Below are 22712 nucleotides of genomic sequence, written 5' to 3'. Positions count from 1 at the left end.
GAGTCGCCTGAGCAGGAAATGGTTTAATTTCTTTTTAACATGAAATTTCAAGATGTCTATCATTCATCATATAAGTTCCAGATGGGGACAGCATTTCACTTTTGTCAGGCAGAAAAAAATAGGAAAAAAAAGAAGAATGGAAGAATGACAGAAAAAAAGGAAGCTATGGAAAAGTTAGAAGGGGAAATAGAATACAAAAAGCTCTAATTTTTTTGCCTTGAAAAATATTTTCTTTCTTACTTATTCATATTTTGTTTCTAGGCCTAGAATATTCTTGAGGACATTTGAGGATTTACTTTGTGGCAAGTAGGGCAGTCTATATTTTTCCACGAGTGAGGAGAGAAAAAGGATGGTAGTATGAATGTGTCAAGCTTGAACTCTCTTGCCTTTATATTCATATTCTTTAGTGACATCACTGAAAGGATATCCTATGATTACTAATCCATAGTTACCCTGATACATACAGTTCTGTATCCTGAATCCTCTTAGAAGCTTCTCCACCTAGTAGCATTATCTTTTATTTTTCCAATCATTAATATTTTACAGTATTCAGAGTTTGTATTGACCATACTGAACATTCTCTTTCAACAGACCCATTTTACATTGAGATATGGAAAATTGATACTTCTACAATGAATTATGTTTATGTTGAGCACTTTTCTAAGAGCCTATGATATAGACCTTATGAAAGAACTTGAAACTCCTATTAGATGATAAGCTTTATCTTTTTCCATGACCTTTCTACTTCTTTTTACCAATTATTTTTACATTGTACATACTGTATGCATAACTGGGAGGTGGATGGACATTAATTTTTGAAATAACCACAAAGGGACAGTACTACTTTGGAAACATAGTTCTGGAATAATAGGGCCAAAAGTGGTCTCAATAACTCATTTGGTTCATTTTCATGCCTTAACAAGGAATGCACTCAAACCATTCCAAACAGCCTGCTTTTAATACTTCCAGAGTTGAAGATTTTAGACTTCCCTGGGGAATGATGACGATGATAAAGATAATAACTGCCATTTATATAATGCTTTAAAGTTTACAGAATTCAATGTATTATTCAATTTGATCCTCACAAAAATTCTGTGAAATAGGCACTCTTATAATCCATATTTTACAGATGAGGAAACAAGCTGAAAAAGGTGACTTGCCTGGTAACACAAGTAGGAAGTGTCTGAGGCAGGATTGAACTCAGGTTTTCTTGACTGCAATCCAATGTTCTATCCACTGTGCTGCCTCTTGGCCAGGATATGATACGTACATTACCTTAGATTGAGTTTCCTTCTAAAATCATGTCTTAATAAAGTTTCATTGTACTTCAAACTCTAACTTTTATTGCTAGGTGTTGTGATTCTAATTTTTAGGAAAACTGTATTTAACCTAAATCAATAAAATCATATATTTTTATAGTATACCAAATAAATATTTCTATTTTAAAAGATATTGACAAAGATATTTTTAAACTTTGTGAAAAAATCGTTAGAACTCAAAGGAGATAATTTCACATATAATTGTTAAATGTATTGATCAACATAATGTTTGCATTCCAAAAAAGAATAATTTCTAAACAATTAAATTTTTTTTCCCCTGAAAGTTGGCCAGGTATACTTTGTCTTGATCCTTTAATGGGGGAATATGTGACCTGTGACCTGGATGGAAATGTTGAATGCTATCATGTAGAATTCCTGGGTAATCCACATTCAAGAAAATGGATAAAAGCAAACAGTGTTGGTCATTATAGTATCACATTAAAGGTAGGTAGAATAACATTAAATTTGTCATTTATTTTTGTTGTTACTTTATTGATTCCACTGTATTTTTTATAGCACATTTTAAAAAAATGACTCTTTTCCCAAGGCTTATAAACATAATTATTTATTTTAGCATTACTTAAAAATTGTAAATACAAAATATTATATGATATTATATTTGCTTCTAAGGTAATATAGACATAATAGCTTTGAGTATTATTTTTTTCTGATTAGCTATAGAATTATTAGCATTATTCAATTATAGATTTCTTATAGGACTATACCTTTTGAAAATGTTTTTGGATTCTCATTTGGTCATTTTTATAATATCTGCAGTGAAATTTAAATTGCAACACTAGTTAAATGAGACAATTAATCATGTAATCCAACAAATTTTTCAGATTTTGAATAGAATATTTCATTATATTAAGTCTTCAAGTAACTTTCTGTTTCAGAACAATCTTTTGTATTAGATTATAATTAAGCCAGAACTGATTACGGTTCAGATAATACAGCTTTTTTGTTTAAGGGTTAGAGTCAATTCAATTATAATTTTGTTTTTACTGAAACTTTCCCCAATGTTTTAGGCTAAGCCCGGGTCAATCTCCTGGTAGTTTAGGTCCAGTATTATAATGAAATAAGACATAAGTTGTTTAGAAGTTCATAATAAAAAAAATTTGCATAGCCATGGCAGGGGAAGGATATTCCACAAGGATATGCATTAAGGGCACCATGAGTTGATTTGTCTGATAGAAGCTCCTCTTCCTTTGACCTGGAATACCTAGTGTCTCTTTTGTGCCCATGTGACTAGGAAGTGGTCAGTAGTTTGTAACTTTAGTTTCCTGAACCAATCAAATCTTAAGGACAGTTCCAATATCTTTTAAGGAAAAACTAGCCTGGGAGGAAAAGACTAGGATATTGCTCCCACTACAAACCAACATGTCTTGCTTCCAGAGAATGCTTAAATAATGTTGATGTCTGGGAACAGCATAATGCCCATACTATATAGGCTTTCCATTTTATAGTAAGATTATATACCCCATATCATTATCCATTCAAGTCCTATGATTTGATCCTTATCATGAATGAATCAGATCAGTGATTTAATTTTTATTGTTTTTAAAAACTATTATTGCCATAAATAAAATCTTTGTTTACTTTAGTCAGCTAATGAATATATGGGATAGAAGGCTGTTAAATGTAAGAGATTTAATTGTTTAATTAATCTTCTCCAGAGAACATGGGAACCAGTCATCTTACTGAGATAGGATAGTATGGCTTTGGTACTTTGAGAATTTATGTTCTTCCCTCTTTATAAAGGAATAACAGGAATAAAAGTCATGTGTATGTATGTGTGTGTGTGTGTGTGTGTGTGTGTGTGTGTGTGTACGTGCTAGAGCCAGGGCTTGATTTATTATTTTGTTGATTATCTAGGCTTAAGAAGGTGGTGGAGAAAATACTCATGGTGAAGATTAAGTTTTACACAGTGGCTGACACATGAATGTTTAATAAATGTTTGTTGATTGTTGCTATATATGTGATTTTGTCCTTACTTTTCTATTTTTTTTAAATTCACCATACTTTAAAGAATAAAGCCAGGCTGTGATGATTCTATGATTATAAAGTCCAACTCAGGAAGAGCAAGAAAGTTTTCTTATCTTCTCTGCTCTACCCCTTTTCTACTCTCCTTTCCTTTCAAAGTGTGCTGGGAAATGTTTAACAACTAGCTCTATGGAAAACACACGCACATGTGTGAGCACACACACACACACATACATACACACACACACACACACACACATACACACATACACACACACACACACACACACACACAGACACACACAGCCTTTCTGTTACCCAGAGACTGAGGTGGTACAAGGTGGGAAGAGAGGTAGGACTTTGAGGTATGGAGGGAGGGATTAAGTCCCATTTGTGGGAGGAGTAAATTTGTATTTTTATGATTATGTCTTTTGAAATAAATATTCTTGTGTAAAAGCTAATCCCACTATCGGCAACTAAATGGAACTAGGGTGCAAAGGATCCATCCCCTGCAATTGAAGGAACAACATCAGTGGGAGATGGAGTCATTTGCAGAGAGCCCTAGATACTTTCCAAACCCACTTACGGGCACTGCAGAACTTTGGGATAGGAGTGAAAAGTAACCAACTGGCCTTCATGTGGTGGAGGCCAGGGTCATCTCTGTTACACATGTTACATAGGAACAATGAACTGAAGTTGAAAGGATCCAAATTTCAGTACAATATAAAGAGACACTTTGTCACAGTTAGAGTGTCCAAACATAGAATTGACAGTCTCAAGAGGCAAGGGCTCCTACCTCTCCCTCCCTACCCCACAAAGACTTCAGTAGAGTGGATGACCACCCGTTGTGGTATATTGTCAAAGAAATATTCAAATTTGAACTGCATATTTCCATTGGGCTAGAGCTCATTACCATATTTTGCATAATTATAACTAGAATACAGAACTAAGTACTACTTTAGCCATTTATTGTACATCATTAAATATATATCTTATGTCCTTTAAGATGTAGAGCCTTTATTTTTGCGGAACTTAATATTTTATTAAGATTATGGCAAGAAAAATTCCTTGAATATGTCAACTATGGAAAAGTTTAGTAAGATATTTGTAGTTATTGATGAGACAATACATGGGAGTCACGTAAGCCCCAAACCAAGAGATGATTTTTAAAGTATATGCTTATCCGAAAATTTTGTTATCTCCTAACATTCTTGCCATGATGATTGCTTCAGCAAGGAGAGGAAATTGAACTGGGAGAAATTCACAGGTTTAAATCAGCCATGAAAATAAGTATGTGTTCATTTGCCCCAGGCCTAAGAGAAATCGGGATAGACCTAAAGGATTTCAGAAACTGCACTAATGAAAATCAATCCATGGACCTAAAAGAAAGTTAATACTCTTGGCTGCTATATGCTATCCATTTTTGTTTGGTTTCATGGGAATATGTATTTGTGGGGAAACACTGGTTTTATTGGCTCTAGGCAGATGATTGTGTTCCATGCTGAATGGGATGGAGATCAGTAAAAGCAGGTGGGAAGACAGTGGAGAGGGTGCTAAACAGGGCAGAGTCTACATATTTTGTAGACTGAACAACATTTCTACAGGACTTTTCTTTTTAAATTTGCGAAGTTAATAGAAATAGAATGAAAACTGAATACTATGGAGCAGTTATATAAGAATGAGTTTTTTCTGTACCATGATTGCTCCTGCATGGTATTGCAGACCAAGGGCATTCATGATGGTGTCAGTAGGGAGCTGGGAAATTTGTGGAGAGTGTTGTGCTTCCCCATAGCAGCTGAGCAAACAGGATGTTTGGACCAAGTCCCAGCCTCCATTTCTTCTCCCTCTCTCCCTGGCTCTGTTTCTTAGAATCAAGCATCTGTCTCATTATGTTATGAGATTCCTGTCATCTTTAAAATTATGGTAGTGGACATAATGGGGGGGGGGCAGAGCCAAGATGGTGACTGGAAAATGGGGACTCACTTAAGCTCTCCCCCAAATCCATCCAAACATCTGTAAAAATGGCTCTGTACAAATTCTAGAGCTATAGAACCCACAAAATAATAGAGGGAAACAAGTCTCTAGCCCAAGACAGCTTGGATGGTCTCTGGGAAGGGTCTATCCCACCATTCTGGGAGCAGAGCACAGCCCAGTGTGGGCTGTGCCAGGACCAACCAGACTGGTCAGAGCAGGTCTTAAGGTCCTGAAACACTGAACTGTGGCAGTTACCGGACTATTCAATCCATAAATGCCAAAGACAATAGAGCAGGTTAGTGGGAAAACTTCTGGATCTGGGTGAGAGAAGTGTGCAGTCTGGCCCTAGCCCTGGGGGTAGCAGAGGTGGCGCAGCAGCAGCAGAAACTCCTGCGGCTGCTTCCAGAGCTCCAGCATCAGATACTTCCTGAGTCTGTGGCCCACACGGTGGGAGGAATCAAGTGGCAGATCAGAGCAGGAGTGCAGGGATTGCTTTGCTGGTGCAGAGACAGGGTTCTCTTGCTTTGCCCTGCTTGGATCTAGGTCGCAGTCCTGATTGGTGGTTCTTGGGAGAGGAGGAGCACTGGTGTGGCAGAGCTTGTATGTGGTGACTGTGGAGTAGAAGTAGCTCTGAAAACAGCAGCGTAAGGCCCCTAAAGCTTGGGACAAAGTACTCTCTACTCTACAAGAAATCATACCCTGACCAAAAGCTCAAAGGTCATGTAGTTGGCTGGGAACATGAACAGGCCACATAAAAGGACTCAGACTATAGAATCTTTTTTTGGTGACAAAGAAGATCGAAACATACAGCCAGAAGAAGTCAACAAAGTCAAAGAGCCTACATCAAAAGCCTCCAAGAAAAACATGAACTGGTCTCAGGCCATGGAAGAGCTCAAAAGTAAGAGAAGTAGAGGAAAAATTGGGAAGAGAAATGAGAGTGATGCAAGAAAACCATGAAAAACAAGTCAATGACTTGCTAAAGGAGACCCAAAAATACTGAAGAAAATAACACCTTAAAAAATAGACTAACCCAAATGGCAAAAGAGCTCCAAAAAACCCATGAGGAGAAGAATGCCTTAAAAGGCAGAATTAGCCAAATGGAAAAGGAGGTCCAAAAGTCCACTGAAGGAAATGCCACCTTAAAAATTAGATTGGAGCAAGTAGAAGCTAGTGACTTGATGAGAAATCAAGAAATCATAAAACAGAACCAAAGGAATGCAAAAATGGAAGACAATGTAAAATATCTCATTGGAAAAACCACTGACCTGGAGAATAGATCCAGGAGAGATAACTTAAAAATTATTGGACTCCCTGAAAGCCATGATCAAAAAAAGAGCCCAGACATCAACTTTCAAGAAATTATCCAGGAAAACTACCCTGATATTCTAGAACCAGAGGATAAAATAGAAATTGAAAGAATCTACCAATCACCTCCTGAAAAAGATCCCAGAAAGAAAACTCCTAGCAATATTGTTGCCAAATTCCAGAGTTCCTAGGTCAAGGAGAAAATATTTCAAGCAGCCAGAAAGAAACAATTTGAGTATTGTGGAAACACAATCAGGATAACAGAAGATCTAGCAGGTTCTACCTTAAGTGATATTCTGAAGGTCAAAGGAGCTAGGATTAAAGCCAAGAATCACCTACTCAGCAAAACTGAGTATAATGCTCCAAGGGAAAATATTGATTTTCAATAAAAGAGGATTTTCAAGCTTTCTTAGTGAAAAGACCAGAGCTGAATAGAAAATTTGACCTTCAAACACAAGAATCAAGAGAAGCATGAAAAGGTAAACAGAAAAGATAAATCATAAGGGACTTATTAAGGTTGAACTGTTTTGTTTACATTCCTACATGGAAAGATGATATTTGTAATTCATGAGACCTTTCTCAGTATTAGGGTATTTGAATATACATATAAAGACAGAGGGCAAAGGGTGAGTTGAATATGAAGATATGATATCTAAAAAATAAAATTAAGGGGTGAGAGAGGAATATATCGGGAGAAGGAGAAAGGGAGAGATAGAATGGGGTAAATTATCTCGCATAAAAGTGGCTTGAAAAAGCAGTTCTGTTGGTAGGGAAGAGGGGGCAGATGAAAGGGAATGAGTAAATCTTACCTTTATTGGATTTGACTTAAGCAGGGAATAACATACACACTCAACTTGGTATCTTACTCCACAGGAAAGTAGGGGGAAAGGGATAAGAGAGGGAGGATGATAGAAGGGAGGGTAGATCAGGGGAGGAGGTAATCAAAAGCAAGCACTTTTGAAAAGGGACAGGGTCAAGGGAGAAAACTGAATAAAGGGGGACAGGATAGGATGGAAGGAAATATAGTTAGTCTCTCACAACATGACTATTATGGAAGTGTTTTGCATAATGCTACATGTGTGGCCTATATTGAATTGCTTGCCTTCTCAAGGAGGGTGGGTGGGGATGGAAGAAGGGAGAGAATTTGGAACTCAAAGTTCTAAAAACAAATGCTCAAAGAAAGAGGAAAGAGGATGGGGGGGGCAGTAGGGTGATAGAAGGGAGGGCAGACTGGGAAATGGGGCAGTCAGAATATATGCCATCTTGGAGTGGGGGGGAGGGTAAAAATGAGAAAATTTGTAACTCAAAATCTGTGGAAATCAATGTTGAAACCTAAAAATATTAAATAATAAAAATATGAAAAAAATGGGCTGGTGGAAAGCTACTGAGCTCCCAGGCTTCTTGAAGATGTTCCTAGAGAGCACACAGAGCACATACATTTCCCTTACCCTTCAACAACTAACCCTAATTGCATGGGATCTACCTACTATCTGCTGGTGTTAAGGCAGAGTTTCAGGATATTTTCCTGTGAACTCAGATTCATGAACCTGAAATCCAAACGTCATATATTATTTTGAGGATTAAAAGCTTTCCAATCTTTTCCTTCAGAGATTTGGGACCTGGGTCAACTTGGCTTTGACCCTTTCTCAAATGAAAGAAAAATCTGTCCTAGATGGAAATTCTTGCAATTATTCTCTCAATGCATAAGGCCAACCAACTATGGTCTGCACAAAAAGTGTTCCTTCCTATGTAGGACACACTAAAATAAAAAGTGTTCCTTTCTACACAGGGAACAGTAAAATTCTCTAGGAGTCCCTCTAGCATAGGCAATCCCTACAGAGGCAATTTCCTCGGGATCTCTTATCCCAAAGGCCCAAAGGGCATAGCTTGCCAGGCAAACCAAATGGAATTACAAACTCATCCATCAGAACAAGTAGACAGATTCAGCTAGAGAACTAGTAGAGGATGTCGGTTACTTGTGGATTTCAAGCATGGGCATTTCTCGCCTAAAGATGTTGTACAGCATTTTGCTTTCACAAAAGACAAGCTGTCTAGGTCTGCTTAAATGCAAAAAGAACAATATGAACATTTTTACTACAAGGTAGCAACCCTGTGATTCCAGAATTCTCACATTAAATTTAATAGCAGTGCTTATGCGTTACTGATACAGAATTCAGTAACACAGAAGTGCATCAATATATTAGTATCAGGTATCAGTATATTAATCTTTTCTGAATTCAATAAAACAAAAAGTGTCAGTACTTAACAGTTAAGAATATTTTTTAAACCAAAAAGTTGCAAAATTACGTTAATGGAACTGTCTTGTAAGGGGAAGGAAAAAAAGCAATTGTACATTTATAGCCTAAAAACATTACCAATTTTTCTCAGGGGTCTTCCAGTCTAAGGCATCTCAAAAATGAAAAGTCCCAAACAGAGAATCTCTCTAGGATCCCTGCAAAAGTGAAGGGACCAATTTTTATCTCAGATTCCACATGTAACACTTTCTATCATGGTTCTTACCTCCTGGAAGACCAGGTAGGTTAGATTTCAAACTTCCCCCAGGGTTCTCTAGTCCCATTAAGAGGATTTGGAGGGGATCTAGGCTCTTTGCAAAACGCTCCAGCAGCCCCTTAATGCTGTTCTCCCAAGTATAGGGAGTGGTTCCCTGTATCCCAGTTCCACTAGCCACTAACAGTCAGAAATATTTACTTCAGAAGGTATATACACTAAAATACCAACTTACCCCCCCATCATGGGGGAGGTATAATCATTTTGCATCCCTTTGCACCACCTCAGTCTCTGGGGAGGGGGAGCAGAGTAGACTTATAGGTTAGCTCTGTTCCTATAGACACAGTCCCAGTTCTAAATCCAAACCCCACCTCAGGATTGAATGCCAGCCACCCTGGTTTCTTGGGGCTTCCATGCCAGGCTGGCTGGCTGCACCATCTTTCCTGCAATCCTGGCTCCAGGGTTGTCATGGTTTGAACTCCCAGATGCCATGAGGATCACCTCTGGCACCTGAAGCTGAGGAGGACAAACAACACAGTGCAGGAACAAACTCCTCCAGGACCCTTTCTTGGAGCTGAGGCAAAGAAGGAAGTGAAGGGAAAAAGTCCTTTCACTCTTACAGTTCAGTTCATGGTACCCATGCAGTTGATGAACTGTGTGTGGGCTTTATCCTCTGGACACAATGATAAAAGAGGCTGAAAAAACCTGTAGAAAGAGTGCATGGTCCAGTCTGGCCAGTTTTAAAGACACAGAAAGCCAATCAAAGGAGGCAACCCCTCCCATGTGGTAGGGTATTCAGAGGCTTCCATGTGGGGCTAATTGAACATGCTCCAAAGGCTTGTCCAGGGAGCCTCTAGGTTAAGTGAATTGGACATAGCCAGACAAACCCAGGCTACACCTATAAGCCAAGCAAAATATTCCCTGTTCCATTTGACAGTCTTGCAAATATCTTAAAACAGCTCTCGTGTCTTGCCAAGTCTTCTCTTTTCTGGGTTAAATATTCTCAAATTCCTTCAGTTTCTACTTGAAAGGTATAGTTTCTATTTCCCCTTATCATTCTGGTTATTCTGGACATGCTTCACTTTGTCAAGCCTTTAGTTTAAAGAAACTAAAATATGCTGCTCACCAGTGGTCAGATATGATCTGACTAGGGCAGAATATGACAGCGAGGTCACACTTTCCATGTTCTAGAGATTATGTCCCAGTTCTACTAGCCACTAACAGTGCAGCCTAGGTATACATTAGTATCTTTGGATTCTGTGTGACACATCTTGACTCATTTTAAACTTGCAATTAATACCTTCATATCTTGAACTGTGTGTGGTCTTTACCCTCTGGACTCAATGATAAAAAGGGCTGAAATTGAATTGTTATCTAGTCGTGGCTACTCTTACCTTTTCCCTGTGACATTGGTTTTTTGAGCCCAACTATTAGACTTTACATTTATTCTTAAATTTTATCTTGTTACATTAGCTTCAATGTTCTAACCCATTAATTTTTTTTCCTTGGATCCTGACTGTTTTCTAACATGTTAGCTATTCTTATTATCTTTACACAGGTTTTACATTTGATAAACATATTACATATGCCTTAATCCAAGTCATTGATAAAAATGTTGAACAACACAGAGTTAAGAAGGGAACTGTGCATACCTAGGAGTTTCTTTTATAGACGTCCCTCCATCAAAACTTTAATGACTACTCCTTAGGCCTAGTCATTCAATCAGTTCTAAATCCATTTAGCTGAACTATCATCTCTCCCTGATCTCTTTATCTAGTCTATAAAGATAATATTAGAGACTGTAAAATGCTTTGCTATAATTAAAATATACTCTATAGTATTTCTCTGATCTAATCACTTAAAAATTACATGACCTTTTATGTTTAGTTGGCATATTCATTTGGATCTTATTATTATACATAATGTAAAATATTGGTCTAAAACCACTTTCTAATTTCTAATGCTTCAAATTGTCTGAGTTCTTGAGTTTACTAAACAGTAGTAGGTTATTGAATGTGGTTGTTTCTTATTTTTGTTTATTAAATCTGTTTCAAAAATAGCCTTCTGTAATTCTACAGCACTTTTATCATTCTTTATGATGTTTTATATAGTTGCTCGCTAGCATTTATATGTCAATCTAAGCTTTGCAAAGTGCTTCACCTATGTTCTCTTATCTGATACAATAACCCTAGGAAGTAGGTGCTATTATTATGCCCATTTTACAGCTGAGGAAACTGAGGCAGAGAAGTTAAGTGATTTGCCCAGGGGCACACAGGATTCTTACTTCACTCTTCTCTGATTCCAAGTATAGCACTCTATGTACTGCATTATTGATCAGTGGTTCAACAATTACGTTTGTTGGTTCATTCAATACCATAGGATAAAGATTGAGTCTGGTGACATTAAGTTCTTGAGGGCAGTTAGGTGTGTGGTACAGTACATAGAGCCTGCCATTAGGAAAACCTGAATTCAAATCTAATCACAAAAATTACTAGCTGTGTAACCTGGGGCAAGTCATTTAACCTGTTTGCCTCAGGTCCTTCAGCTGTCAAATCAGGGTGATAATAACCCATACCTGTCAGTTGTTGTGAAGATCAAATGAGAGAATATTTTTAAAGCACTTAGTACAATGTCTGGCACAGAGCACGTGCCATATAAATACTCCTTCCCTTCTTCCCCCACAGTTTCTACACTTATCTTGAGTTTCAATGTCCTATTAATCATTTTGCTCAATTCTTCCCAATCTAAAAATCATTTCTTTTTGAAGAAAAAAAGAGAATAACGAAAGAAAAAAAAGCACCAACTCACATGTACATTGTCCTTTAAGGTTTGCAAAGAATATTCCTCAAAACCATGTGAAATAAGTGATGAAGTATCAACATTCCTATTTTTTCAGATGAGGAAACAGACTATAGACTCTCTTAGAGCACTGGTCCTTCCTTTGTGCACTCTGCTCCCCACCTTCATTATGGATAAAAACTTTTTGTTGCCTTTTGCATTCACCGTCAGCATTACCCATTTTGAGTTTGAATGCTCTTGCCAAGAACAGTACTATTTTTTGTATTTATAATGTCATCTACCCTTGCTTTTTTGTCTTCTCTGTTGTTCAGTTATTTTTTAGTCCTGTCTAACTCTTTGTGACCCTATTTGGGGTTTTCTTTGCAAAGATACTGGAGTGGTTTGCCATTCCCTTCTCCAGCTCATTTTACAGATGAAGAAAGTGAGGCAAACAGGGTTAAGTGACTTGCCAGAAAGAAGAGCCTTTCTGACTGCAGGACCAGTACTCTGTTCACTGCGCCACCTAGCTGTGTTTTTTCTTCTGTATGTGCCTTTAATAAATACGAGTTGGTCTATGAGTTCTTTATGCAATTACATCCATGTCCTTAGAAAGTTCCCCCTTTGCCTTTTCAATGACTTATTAGCTTCTTCAGAATTCCATTTTTAAGAGCTTCCTGTCCCTTTTGGGTATTATACTAACATCCTAATGAAATCTAGATATTTGTTACAAATAATAATTCTTTGAGTACATTTCCCGAACAATTTAAAAGTCTTAGGAAAAATGATACTTTTTTATCCTCATTGTCAACACATTGTCTTCATAACACATTGAAGCTTTTATGTGTTCTTGGGGTTCTAGGCTTTTGGATGAAATGATCTAACAGTGTGTTCCTTTTGGCATTTTTGTCATTGATATAGCTTAGAAACTAAATAGACCCACCTTATATTTAATTTTTGTCTTGTGGGGACTAGCATTGTAGGTAGCTTTGAGAGTATTTCTAATAGGCTGCTGACATTTATGGATCCATATTGATATTATGATCATTTATATGTAAATGCTTCAGTGTCACCTGTTTAGAATCTAAATGGGGCATCTGTTTCTAATCCTCATAATCATATCAAATTCCCAATAAGCTATCATCCACAGCCTAGATAATCATAAAGGCCTTCTTATTGATCTCCTGTTGTGAATTCAATTTTGCTTTCAAACTACATGAGTAATTAACCTTACCCTCAAGCAGATGTTTTCAGAGATGAACAAGGGTATGCAAGACCCTTTCCTCCAATTAGTGAGCTACATTGATTCTTATCAATGTCTTTGGAAGACTATTCATAATGTTTTTAAATCCTAGGGCTTTTTATATTCTTGTAAGAGAACAGTGTGTAACTGATTAAAGTTAGCTCAGCAGCTCTAATTTAAAAAAAAATCATTCTGTCCACATGAAAATATAATAACCCTTACTATACCCAGATATAAATTGTGCTTTGGCTAACAAAGTTTATCACAATGGAATTTTCATACTGACTATTCCTTTTCTCTGAGTCAAAATCCCACTCTGACCCTTTATTTATATACTAAACTAATGCTGAAAATGATATATTTTGAAGCAACTTTTGAAATTTAACTATTAACAAAACTGTAAGCACTAGAGTACAAGGTCCAACTTTTTCTTCAGCCTGGAATTTCAGGTAGTAATTTGGAGGGGGACAACACCAGGGATCTTTTGGTTTCCCTAGAAATCACATGCTGACAAACAGTTGCGTACTTAACATGATAAGTATGTGCAGACTTCTAAATGAGCAGCATTCTTCTCAATCCAATTAAGCTAACATTTATTAATCACCTCTAGTGGGTAAGACATTGTGTTGTGGAGTGGGGAATCCAGAAAAGATTGCCTAATTTCTGTCCTCTGGGAATTTGGTAGAGGAACTATTATATAGCTATAATATAATATATAGCTATAATAATTTAATCAAAATCAGCAAGCATTTATTAAATGCCTACTATGTACTTGGTACTAAAGATACAAAGAAAAAAATGGAATAGTCTTTGACTTTGAGGAATTTACATTCTCCTAGAGAAATAACATGTTTACAGAGAAGTAAACACAAAATATGTTCAAAGTAAATGCTAAGTTATTGGGGAGGGAGAAGAGCACTAATAAATAAGACTAAGTAATGAAACAAAATAAAATACAAATAAAGTAATTTATACAAATAATACAAATTAAAATAATGTAATAATAGAAAATAAAAATTGATAATTGAACAGGAGAGATCCATATTTTGTGGATTGTAATGAGAAATGCATTGAGAAATTTTAGAAGGAGGAGATGACTTTTGGCTGCTGAATCAGGAAATCATGGCCACGTGTATATGTGCACACACACATACACACACACATTTCACTCTTCTGTTCTCTTCCTGGTAGGAATGTAGTGCATTATCTGTCTGGGGGCTGTGTAAGAGGCCCAGACTGAAGCAGAACTAGGCTTTGTTTGCCAAGTTCATACCTTCCCTAGGGCAGAGAGCTGATTTTTTGGTTGTAAAAGTCTTCTAGCCCTTTTATATAAATTGTTCTTTGGCAAACAAAACTCCACATTAGAGTAAACAAAATTTTGCTTTCATTAACAAAACATTTGATTAAGCAGTATAGGTGACAAATCAATAAGGATTTGGAAGCAAATCTTACTCTGGTCATTATAGTTTGGAAACTTTGGAAAGTTTGGGACCTTGGGTCTAAATCATCTGCACACAAAGGATTATACCTTTGATCACACCCTTTCCCCTGTACCCTTTTGTGGTCTAGCCAAACGGGCCTTCTGGCAGTTACTCATACAGGACCCCAAATCTCTGGGACTCTTGCTTTCACACTAGCTCTTCTTCCTGCCCACATGCACCTCTCTTTACCCCACTTTAAGGGACCTATTTCCTTTCCAAGCTCTTCTCAAAGGCCATCTTCTCTATGAAAATTTTCCTGATTTTCCCAGCTCCTAGTGCCTCCCTTTTAAATTATTTTATATGTAAAGGTGGTGATCAGTTGAGTTAGTCAATCACTCTATCCCACTTAAAGCAATTAATAAAATACTCTATCCCTAATACCTTTATCAAGTAAAAACATTTCTATTGAATCAACCAATCAAAGTCATTAAGCCAATGTATGCCCTGGTGGCCCCCGTGGGTCATCTGTAAAATACCAAGTCAATTAGGGACAGAGCATTTGTGTATCCAGCAGCCAAGAGGAGAGAGCAGTTTCTGCTAAGCCTTTAAGAGGAATTCCTAAGAGGGAAGAAGGGTTTTTCTGACTCTAGGCCTGGAGCATTATTAACTATAGCACCTCCAGTTGCCCTCGACCCTACCTTAGACACCACTAAAAATAATTGTTCTTGGTTACAGTTTCCTCATCCATAAAATAAAGGATTTGTCTAGATGATCTCTAACATCCTTTTCAGTTCTATTCCTATGAACTACTTAGCTTCAGAAGCAGAGAAGCCTAATGCCAAAGCTTCCAGGACTCTAATCCGAGAGAAGTGATGGCACAATCTTCTAGTTTGTATCAAAGGAACAGAAATGTTCTGATTGTTTAGATTACTGGTTGCTGGTCAAAGCAGTTTAAAGGAAGGACAAGATATTCTGGTAATTAACTTTCTACTGAATTGCCCAAAGTGAAAACAATCTGTACAAGAAAGGAGACTGATCAGAACTTAACCAGAAGAGTAAGTAAAATTGTGCATCAATACAATATTTAATAATGTCAAGGAGTTAAACTGAAGGTTTGAAAGCATAAGTAGCAGTAGTAAACATGGGTGCTCTGAAGAGGTAGTTAGTGTTGATTCTTAAAACTTTCTTTAAGAAGTAAGTAAGGGGTGGAACCAGGGCAGTAGAGAAAAAGCAGGGACTGCCTGAGCTCTCCTAAATTTCCCTCAAAGCAACTTTAAAATAATGCCTCAAAAGGAATTCTGGAGAGGCAGAACTAATAGAAATGATGGGATGAAACAATTTTCCAGCCCAGGATAACTTAGAAGGTTGGGAAGAAAGGTCTGTCACACCAGGGTAAGAGTGGAGTACAGTCTAGTGCAGACAAGCCCACATTAAGACAGCAGTAGGTCTTGGGGGCAAATAAATCGGTAGCAGCAGCTTCCAGAGTTCTCAGTCCACAGATGGTAAGGGGGTCGGACAGTTGGTCAGAAGGAGGTTACAAGGGGCCCTTTGCTGGCACTGGGTGCAGGACTCTGTTGCATTGCCCATATGCTGATTTGGACAAGGAGGAGTATTAACACAATAGAGCTTGCTGCAGGGGGTTGGAACAGAAAAGAGTGCCTATGGTCACTCAGACTAGAGCATAGGCCAGCAGTGTAGTAAACATACCTCTCCTTAGATCATACCACCTTGGAAGAACTGAAAACTTACAGACCTCCAGAACTAGTTCGGAAAGTAACTGCACAAAAAACCTGAAGCTTGGGACAGTGCCCCCTCTGCTGTGGGAACAGAGCCAAACTTAATATAGTTAAACGTCAAGAAATAGGCTGGAAAAATGAGCAAATAACAAATAAAGAACCTGGTTACAATGGTAACAGGGAAGATCAAAAAACAAGCTTAGAAGGCAACAAAGTCAAAACTGCTACATTCAGAGCATAAAAGAAAAATGTGAATTGGTCTCAGGACCAAAAAGAATTCCTGGAGGGAATTTTAAAAATCAATTAAGAGAGGTAGAGGAAAAATTGGGAAAAAATGAGAGTGATGCAAGAAAATTAGGAAAATTAGGAAAACAATCAACAGCTTGGTAAAGGAGGCACAAAAAATACTGAGGAAAACCAATACCTTAAAAAAACAGAATAGGCCAAAAAAGAAGCACAAAAATCCACTGAAGACAACTGCTCAAAATTGGCCAAATGGAAAAAAAGGTAAAAAAGCTTAATGAAGAAAATAATTCCTTAAAAACTAGAATTGAGGAAAATGGAAGCTAATGACTCTATGGCACATTAAGAAACAATAAAACAAAAGCAAAAGAATGAAAAAGTAGAAGAAAATGTAAAATATTTCACACACAAAAAACCCAGCTCAGCTGGGAAAATAGATCTTTCAAATACAAGACTCAAGAGAAGCATAAAAAAGTAAATAAAAAAGAGAAATCATAAGGGATTCAGTAAGGTTAAACTGTTTACATTTCTACATGGGAAGATGGTACTTGTAACTCCTAAGAAGTTTCTCATTATTCAGACAGTTAGAAGGAGTATACATAGAGCACATGGGTGTGAGTTTAATATGTTGGGATGATATCTAAAAAATAAAATTAAGGAGTGAGAAAGAGGAATACACTGGGAGAATGGGGAAGGGAGAGGTAGAATGGGGTAAATTGTCTCATATAAAAATGGTGTGAAAGAGCTTTTATAGTGTAGGAGATGAGGAAGATGGAGTGGGCACTACTTGAACCTTAGTATTATTGGAATTGGCTCAAATAGGGAGTAACATACACACTAAGTTAGGTATAAAAATCTGTCTTACCCTGCAGGAAAGTAGGAGGGAAAAGAAAGGAGGAAGAAAAGGGAGGGGGACTGATAGAAGGGAGGGCAAATTGGGGGAGGTGGTGGTCAGAAGCAGTACACTTCTGAGGATGGACAGAGCGAAGAAAGAGAGGGAGAGGGAGAGGAGGGAGAGAGAGAGAGAGAGAGAGAGAGAGAGAGAGAGAGAGAGAGAGAGAGAGAGAAGAAGAAGAAGAAGAAGAAGAAGAAGAAGAAGAAGAAGAATCAGAAGAAGAAGAAGAAGAGAGAATAGGATGGAGGGAAATACATAGCTGTGGGAGGCAGGTGGTGGTGTGCCGAAAAAAGCTAGCCAGACCCGGATATAAGTTTTGATGTGGATTTATTCAAGCGTGCAACTGTTCAGAGCAAAGACTCAAATTGAACAGCTCCGAGCAGGGGTAGGGTCAGGTTATTTAAAGGGAAAAAACACAAACTGATTTCTGTGGAGATGGGAACACAAACAGTGGGGTGAGCTGGGGCAAGATGGAGGGTAAACTGGGGGGGGGGCAGGGCACAACAGTGGCACAGTGGATAGAGTGCTAGGCCTGGAGTCAGGTAGACTCTTCTTCAGCTCAAATCTGCCTTCAGACACTTACTAGCTGTGTGACCCTAGGCAAGTCACTTAACCTTGTTTTCCTCAGTTCCTCAACTGTAAAATGAGCTGAAGAAGGAAATGGCAGACCACTCCAGCATTTTTTTTCCAAGAAAACTCAAAATGGGGAGACAAAGAGTCACACGTAACTATAAATGACTGACACATGTACAATATTCATAACTTGAAAAATTTTTTACTTCAAGTTTCTCCGATAAAAGCCTCCTTTCTCAAATATATAGAAAACTGATAAGAACACAAGTCATTCCCCAACTGATAAATGGTCAAGGGATAGAACAGATAGTTTCCAGATAAAATAATCAATGCTATCTATAGTCATATGAAAAATGCTAAAAATAACTACTGATTAGAAAAATGCAAATTAAAACAACTCTGAGGTAACACCTCATACCTATCAGGCCAATATAACAGAAAAGGAAAAATGACAAATGTTGGAGAGGATGTGGGAAAATTGAAACACTAATGCACTATTGGTGGAGTTGTGAACTAGTCCAGCCATTCTGGAGAACAATTTGGAACTATACCCAAAGGGTTATAAAATTATGCATATCCTTTGACCCAGCAATTCCACTACTAGGTCTGTATCCCAAAGAGATATTAAAAAAGGAAAAGGACATAAATGTACAAAAAATATTTATAGCAACTTCTTTTTGTGGTAGCAAAGAATTAGAAATGGAGGGGATGCCCATCAACTGGGGAATGGCTGAACAAGTTATGGTATATAATTGTGATTGGAATACTATTGTGTTGTAAAAAATGACCAGCAGGGTACTTTCAGATAAACCAGCAAAGACTTGCATGAATTGATGCAAAATGAAGTGAGCAGAACCATGAGAACATTAAATACATTAACGGGAATATTGTATGATGAGCAACTGTGAATGGCTTCGTTATTGTCAGCAATACAGTGATCTAAAACAATTCCAAAGGACTTATGATGAAAAATGTTAACCAACCCTAGAAAAAGAACTGATGGAGTTTGAATATAGATCAAAACATACCTTTTTAAACTTTCCTCCTCCTCCTCCTCTTCTTCCTCCTCCTCCTCCTCTTCCTCCTCCTCCTCTATCTCCTCCTTCTTCTCCTCCTTTTCTTCCTCCTCCTCCTCCTTCTTCTTCCTCCTCTCTTCTTCTTCTTTCTTCTTCTTGTTTTTCTTCATCATTTTATTGTCTGTATTGCCTTTCACAACAGGACTAATATGAAAATGTTTTGCATGACTGCACATGTATAACCTATATCAAATTGCTTGCCTTCTCAAGGAGGAGTAGGGGAGGAAAGAAGGGAGGGAGAGAAAGAATGTGGAACTCAAAATTTTAAAAATGAATGTTAAAAACTGTTTTTACACGTGTTTCGGGAAAATAAAATTAAAAAAAAAAAACTTTCTTTAGTGAAGATTCATTCCAAAGGAAAAAAATTGTCATTTATTCCTTTAGGCTGCTCATGGCTAAGCATTAGTTCCCATATTTCCGGAGACAAACATCTAAGAAATTATGCCAAATGCACTTAAAACAATAGTTTTAGTCAATAAATAGTTTAGTCAATAAAACAATAGTCAAAGCCCTTTATATAAACTTTTACTTCTTGGTTCTAGTTTTCCAGATTTCTAGTAGACTTGATTTTGATTTTGAAACTTAAGTTTCTCAATTTCAATTGTACTTAACACTGTGCATTGATTATAATATCCTCCTGTTAAAATTTGAGTTACTAGCCAGATACCTTTAGTGAAACTAAAAGCTAAAGTTGTAATAATCTATCGTCTCCAAAGGGGTAATTTTAGGGGTCATTGGCTTGACTTCTTTTATTATTGAGTTTAGAATAGGCACATGTGATTTTATTGAAATTGCTGTTCACATGATTTCCAGTTTTATAAATTACATAAAATTTAAGTTGCCTAAACTAGAAAGTCTTTTTACAAAGGCAAAAATCCTGACAAATTTTTATATGAATCCATAATGTACAAACAAATCTCACATATTATAATTTTTCAAAGTGTTTAAAAATTAACCTTATCATTTTCAAGAAGCAATATTATTGTATTTCCTGATTCAGAGTACTGGAAATTACTGAATTTACAGGGTAAAAATGCTTTTATGGAGACCATTTATTTTAAGATCTAATTATTTTAACTAGGAATAATAGCTAAAATCTGTATAGTTCTTTTAAGATTTGCAAAGTGCTTTGTCTTATTTGATCCTCACAACAACCGTGTAAGGGTTCTAGCCCTTGACTTTTAGATTGTGTCCCAAACCCTTTGGGGCAGTATCTATTTGATTCTTTAAAATATACCAGGAAAATATGCTCATTCAGTGCTATTTTTATTTTAAAATCTTATAAAACTCATGGTTAGGAAATTCTTCCTGTACTACTCTTTAAAGTAATTTCTTCTTTGATCCTGGCATGGCAGTGCAGTCTTTAGAAAAGTTGCCCCATAAGTAATGAGGAAGAAGGGGTCAAGCAGGAATGAAAGGAGAGTAGCACTTCTAGATCTCCAACCTGTAAAGCTGTAATCATCCCAATTATTTGGTACTAGTGAAATACAGGTAAGCAGATCAGTGGCGCAGAGTAGGTAAACTAGAATTACTAACAATTGAACTCGGGTGTCCAGAGTTTGATAAGTTCAAGATCATAAACTACTTAGGAAAGAACTTTTGACAAGAACTGCTGGGAAAACTTAAAAATTGTTGGGGATAATAAGAGATGGGAAATGCAAATTAAAACAGCTCTGAGGCTTCACCTCCCACTTAGCAAATTGGCAAGTATGCTATAAGATAGAAAGTCTAGCTTGTAGGGATTGAAGGAAGATATTAATGATGCTACATTGTTGTTAAAATTGAAGTAGTTCAACTATTTTTAAAAAATATTTTGTTATTATATGAGAAAAGTCAATAAACTGTTCATATTTTTTGATGTGAAGATCCTAGGAGTCAAAGATAGAAAGAAATATCCTATATCAAAATATTCATAGCAGCATTTTGGTGGGGCAGGTAGTAAAGAAATGGAAACAATATAGGTGCCCATTTATTGGGGTATAGCTAGGCAATTTGAATGTAATTGGATATAATTATCTCATAAGAAATAAAGAATGTGAGGAATTCAGAGAAACACGTATAAACTGATAAAACCTGGAGGGAGTAGAATTAGGAAAACAACAAAGAAAATTATTACAACAATGCAAATAAAAATATTACCCAACTGAATTGTGGGCAATAATTGAAATAACTCTTCTTGGCTCTAGAGGGAAGGCGAAGAAATATGTTGCAAAAGCACAGTTGTCCCTTCCACATCACAGAGGCTAGGGTCATGAAATCTGCTGAAAATTTTTTTTGCTTTTCATACCAGAGAAGGTCTGATTTTTTTTGTTTTATTTTTATGAGGTGTTTACAGCACCTTATTGTAAAATTTGGGTTGATATTATACAATGCAATACATATATTTTATGTACCTCCAAGTTTCTAAAGTTTTTCTGTGTCATCTTCTGGTCTTAATGTATCTTCTGTGGCTTCTGCAAAACTCCCCCAAAATTTCCATTTAATTGCTTATGCTGATCCATGATATATTGAAACTGCAATGGGGAAAGTCACGATGTGGAAGGGATAGCTTTACACTACTTCTTTTTGTTGGATATGTGGGAAACTCTTGGTATAGAATGTTGTGTGTACTGTCAGATGTGCTCATTATATCAGCTAGTTTTGTTTTACTGTCTTTCTCTTTATCAAAAAGGAAAACCTACTGAGTTTCAGGGAGTGGGGAGAGGTGTATCTGAAGGATGATGATAAAAACAACAGGCATCAATAAAACTTTAGAAAAAGAAAAGAAAGAAATGTTGCCCTGAGAGGAATTGTGCCTTTAAGGTTTCAACTTCACATGTTCACTGGGAAGAGCAAATACTTATACTTCTTAATCAATTAAATTTAATTCAAAAGACATTTATTGAACATTATTACAGCAGAGATCCTCTTCTCAAGGATCTTACAATCAAAGTGGGGGGAATAAATGTACAGAAATTATTTTCTGCATTGTAATGGGCTATGATTTGAAGAGTTATGCGGGTAACAGTTTGAGTGAAGGCCTAGAGATGGGGAGGAGCAGAACATAAATAAGAAGTGCAGACTAGTCTGGTTTGGCTGTAACTTGAGTATATGAAGTGGATTTGTGTGAAATGAATCAGGAAGGGCAGGTTAGAACCAGATTGTCATTGGCCTTGAATGCCAAGATAAGTAGTTTATGCTTTTTATTTATTAGGCAGTGACTGTTGTAAAGGAAGAGGAATGTGGGCCAGTCATTTTCCTTCTGGACCTCATTTTCCTTATCTTCAAAGTTGGGGGGAGGTGATCGCCAAGGTCCCTTCCAGCTTTCCCTTCTGTAAAACCTGAACTAATGGAGTATCATCAATGGTTTTTGAATAGATGAAAGGCACCATCAGTTAGTACATTAGGAAGATTAGGTAAGTAAAAATGTGGGGGATAGATGTGTCTTCCAAGGAAGAAATGATGAATACCTGAACTCAGATAGTTGTAGTAAGAAGAGCAAGGAGGTGATAGATAAAGGAGATACTGTGGAAGGTGTAGATTGGACAGGATTTGGTATCCGACTGGAAGTCTGAGGTAAGAAAGGTGAATAATTTGAAGATGATTTAAATGTTATGAGTCTGGGAACCTGGGAGATGGTGGTGGCCATTAATACAAATAAAGAAATTAAGGGAAGAGAAGC

General features: G+C 37.0%; 1 protein-coding gene across 1 annotated transcript in view; it reads left to right on the top strand.

Annotated features, from left to right (window-relative positions):
- The window catches only part of ZCWPW2 (zinc finger CW-type and PWWP domain containing 2), a gene marked incomplete at its 5' end in the record, with an annotated part of 102701 nt that overhangs the window by 13688 nt on the left and 66301 nt on the right, over positions 1-22712 (top strand). Inside the window, 1 exon segment of the mRNA XM_036760480.1 lies at positions 1604-1763. Within this exon segment, the coding sequence (XP_036616375.1) occupies positions 1604-1763 (160 nt within the window).

This window comes from Trichosurus vulpecula, chromosome 5, assembly GCF_011100635.1.
Source record: "Trichosurus vulpecula isolate mTriVul1 chromosome 5, mTriVul1.pri, whole genome shotgun sequence".
NCBI classification, from domain to species: domain Eukaryota; kingdom Metazoa; phylum Chordata; class Mammalia; order Diprotodontia; family Phalangeridae; genus Trichosurus; species Trichosurus vulpecula.
Note: the sequence above shows the minus strand (reverse complement) of the source record. Positions and strands in the feature narration are given on the sequence as shown.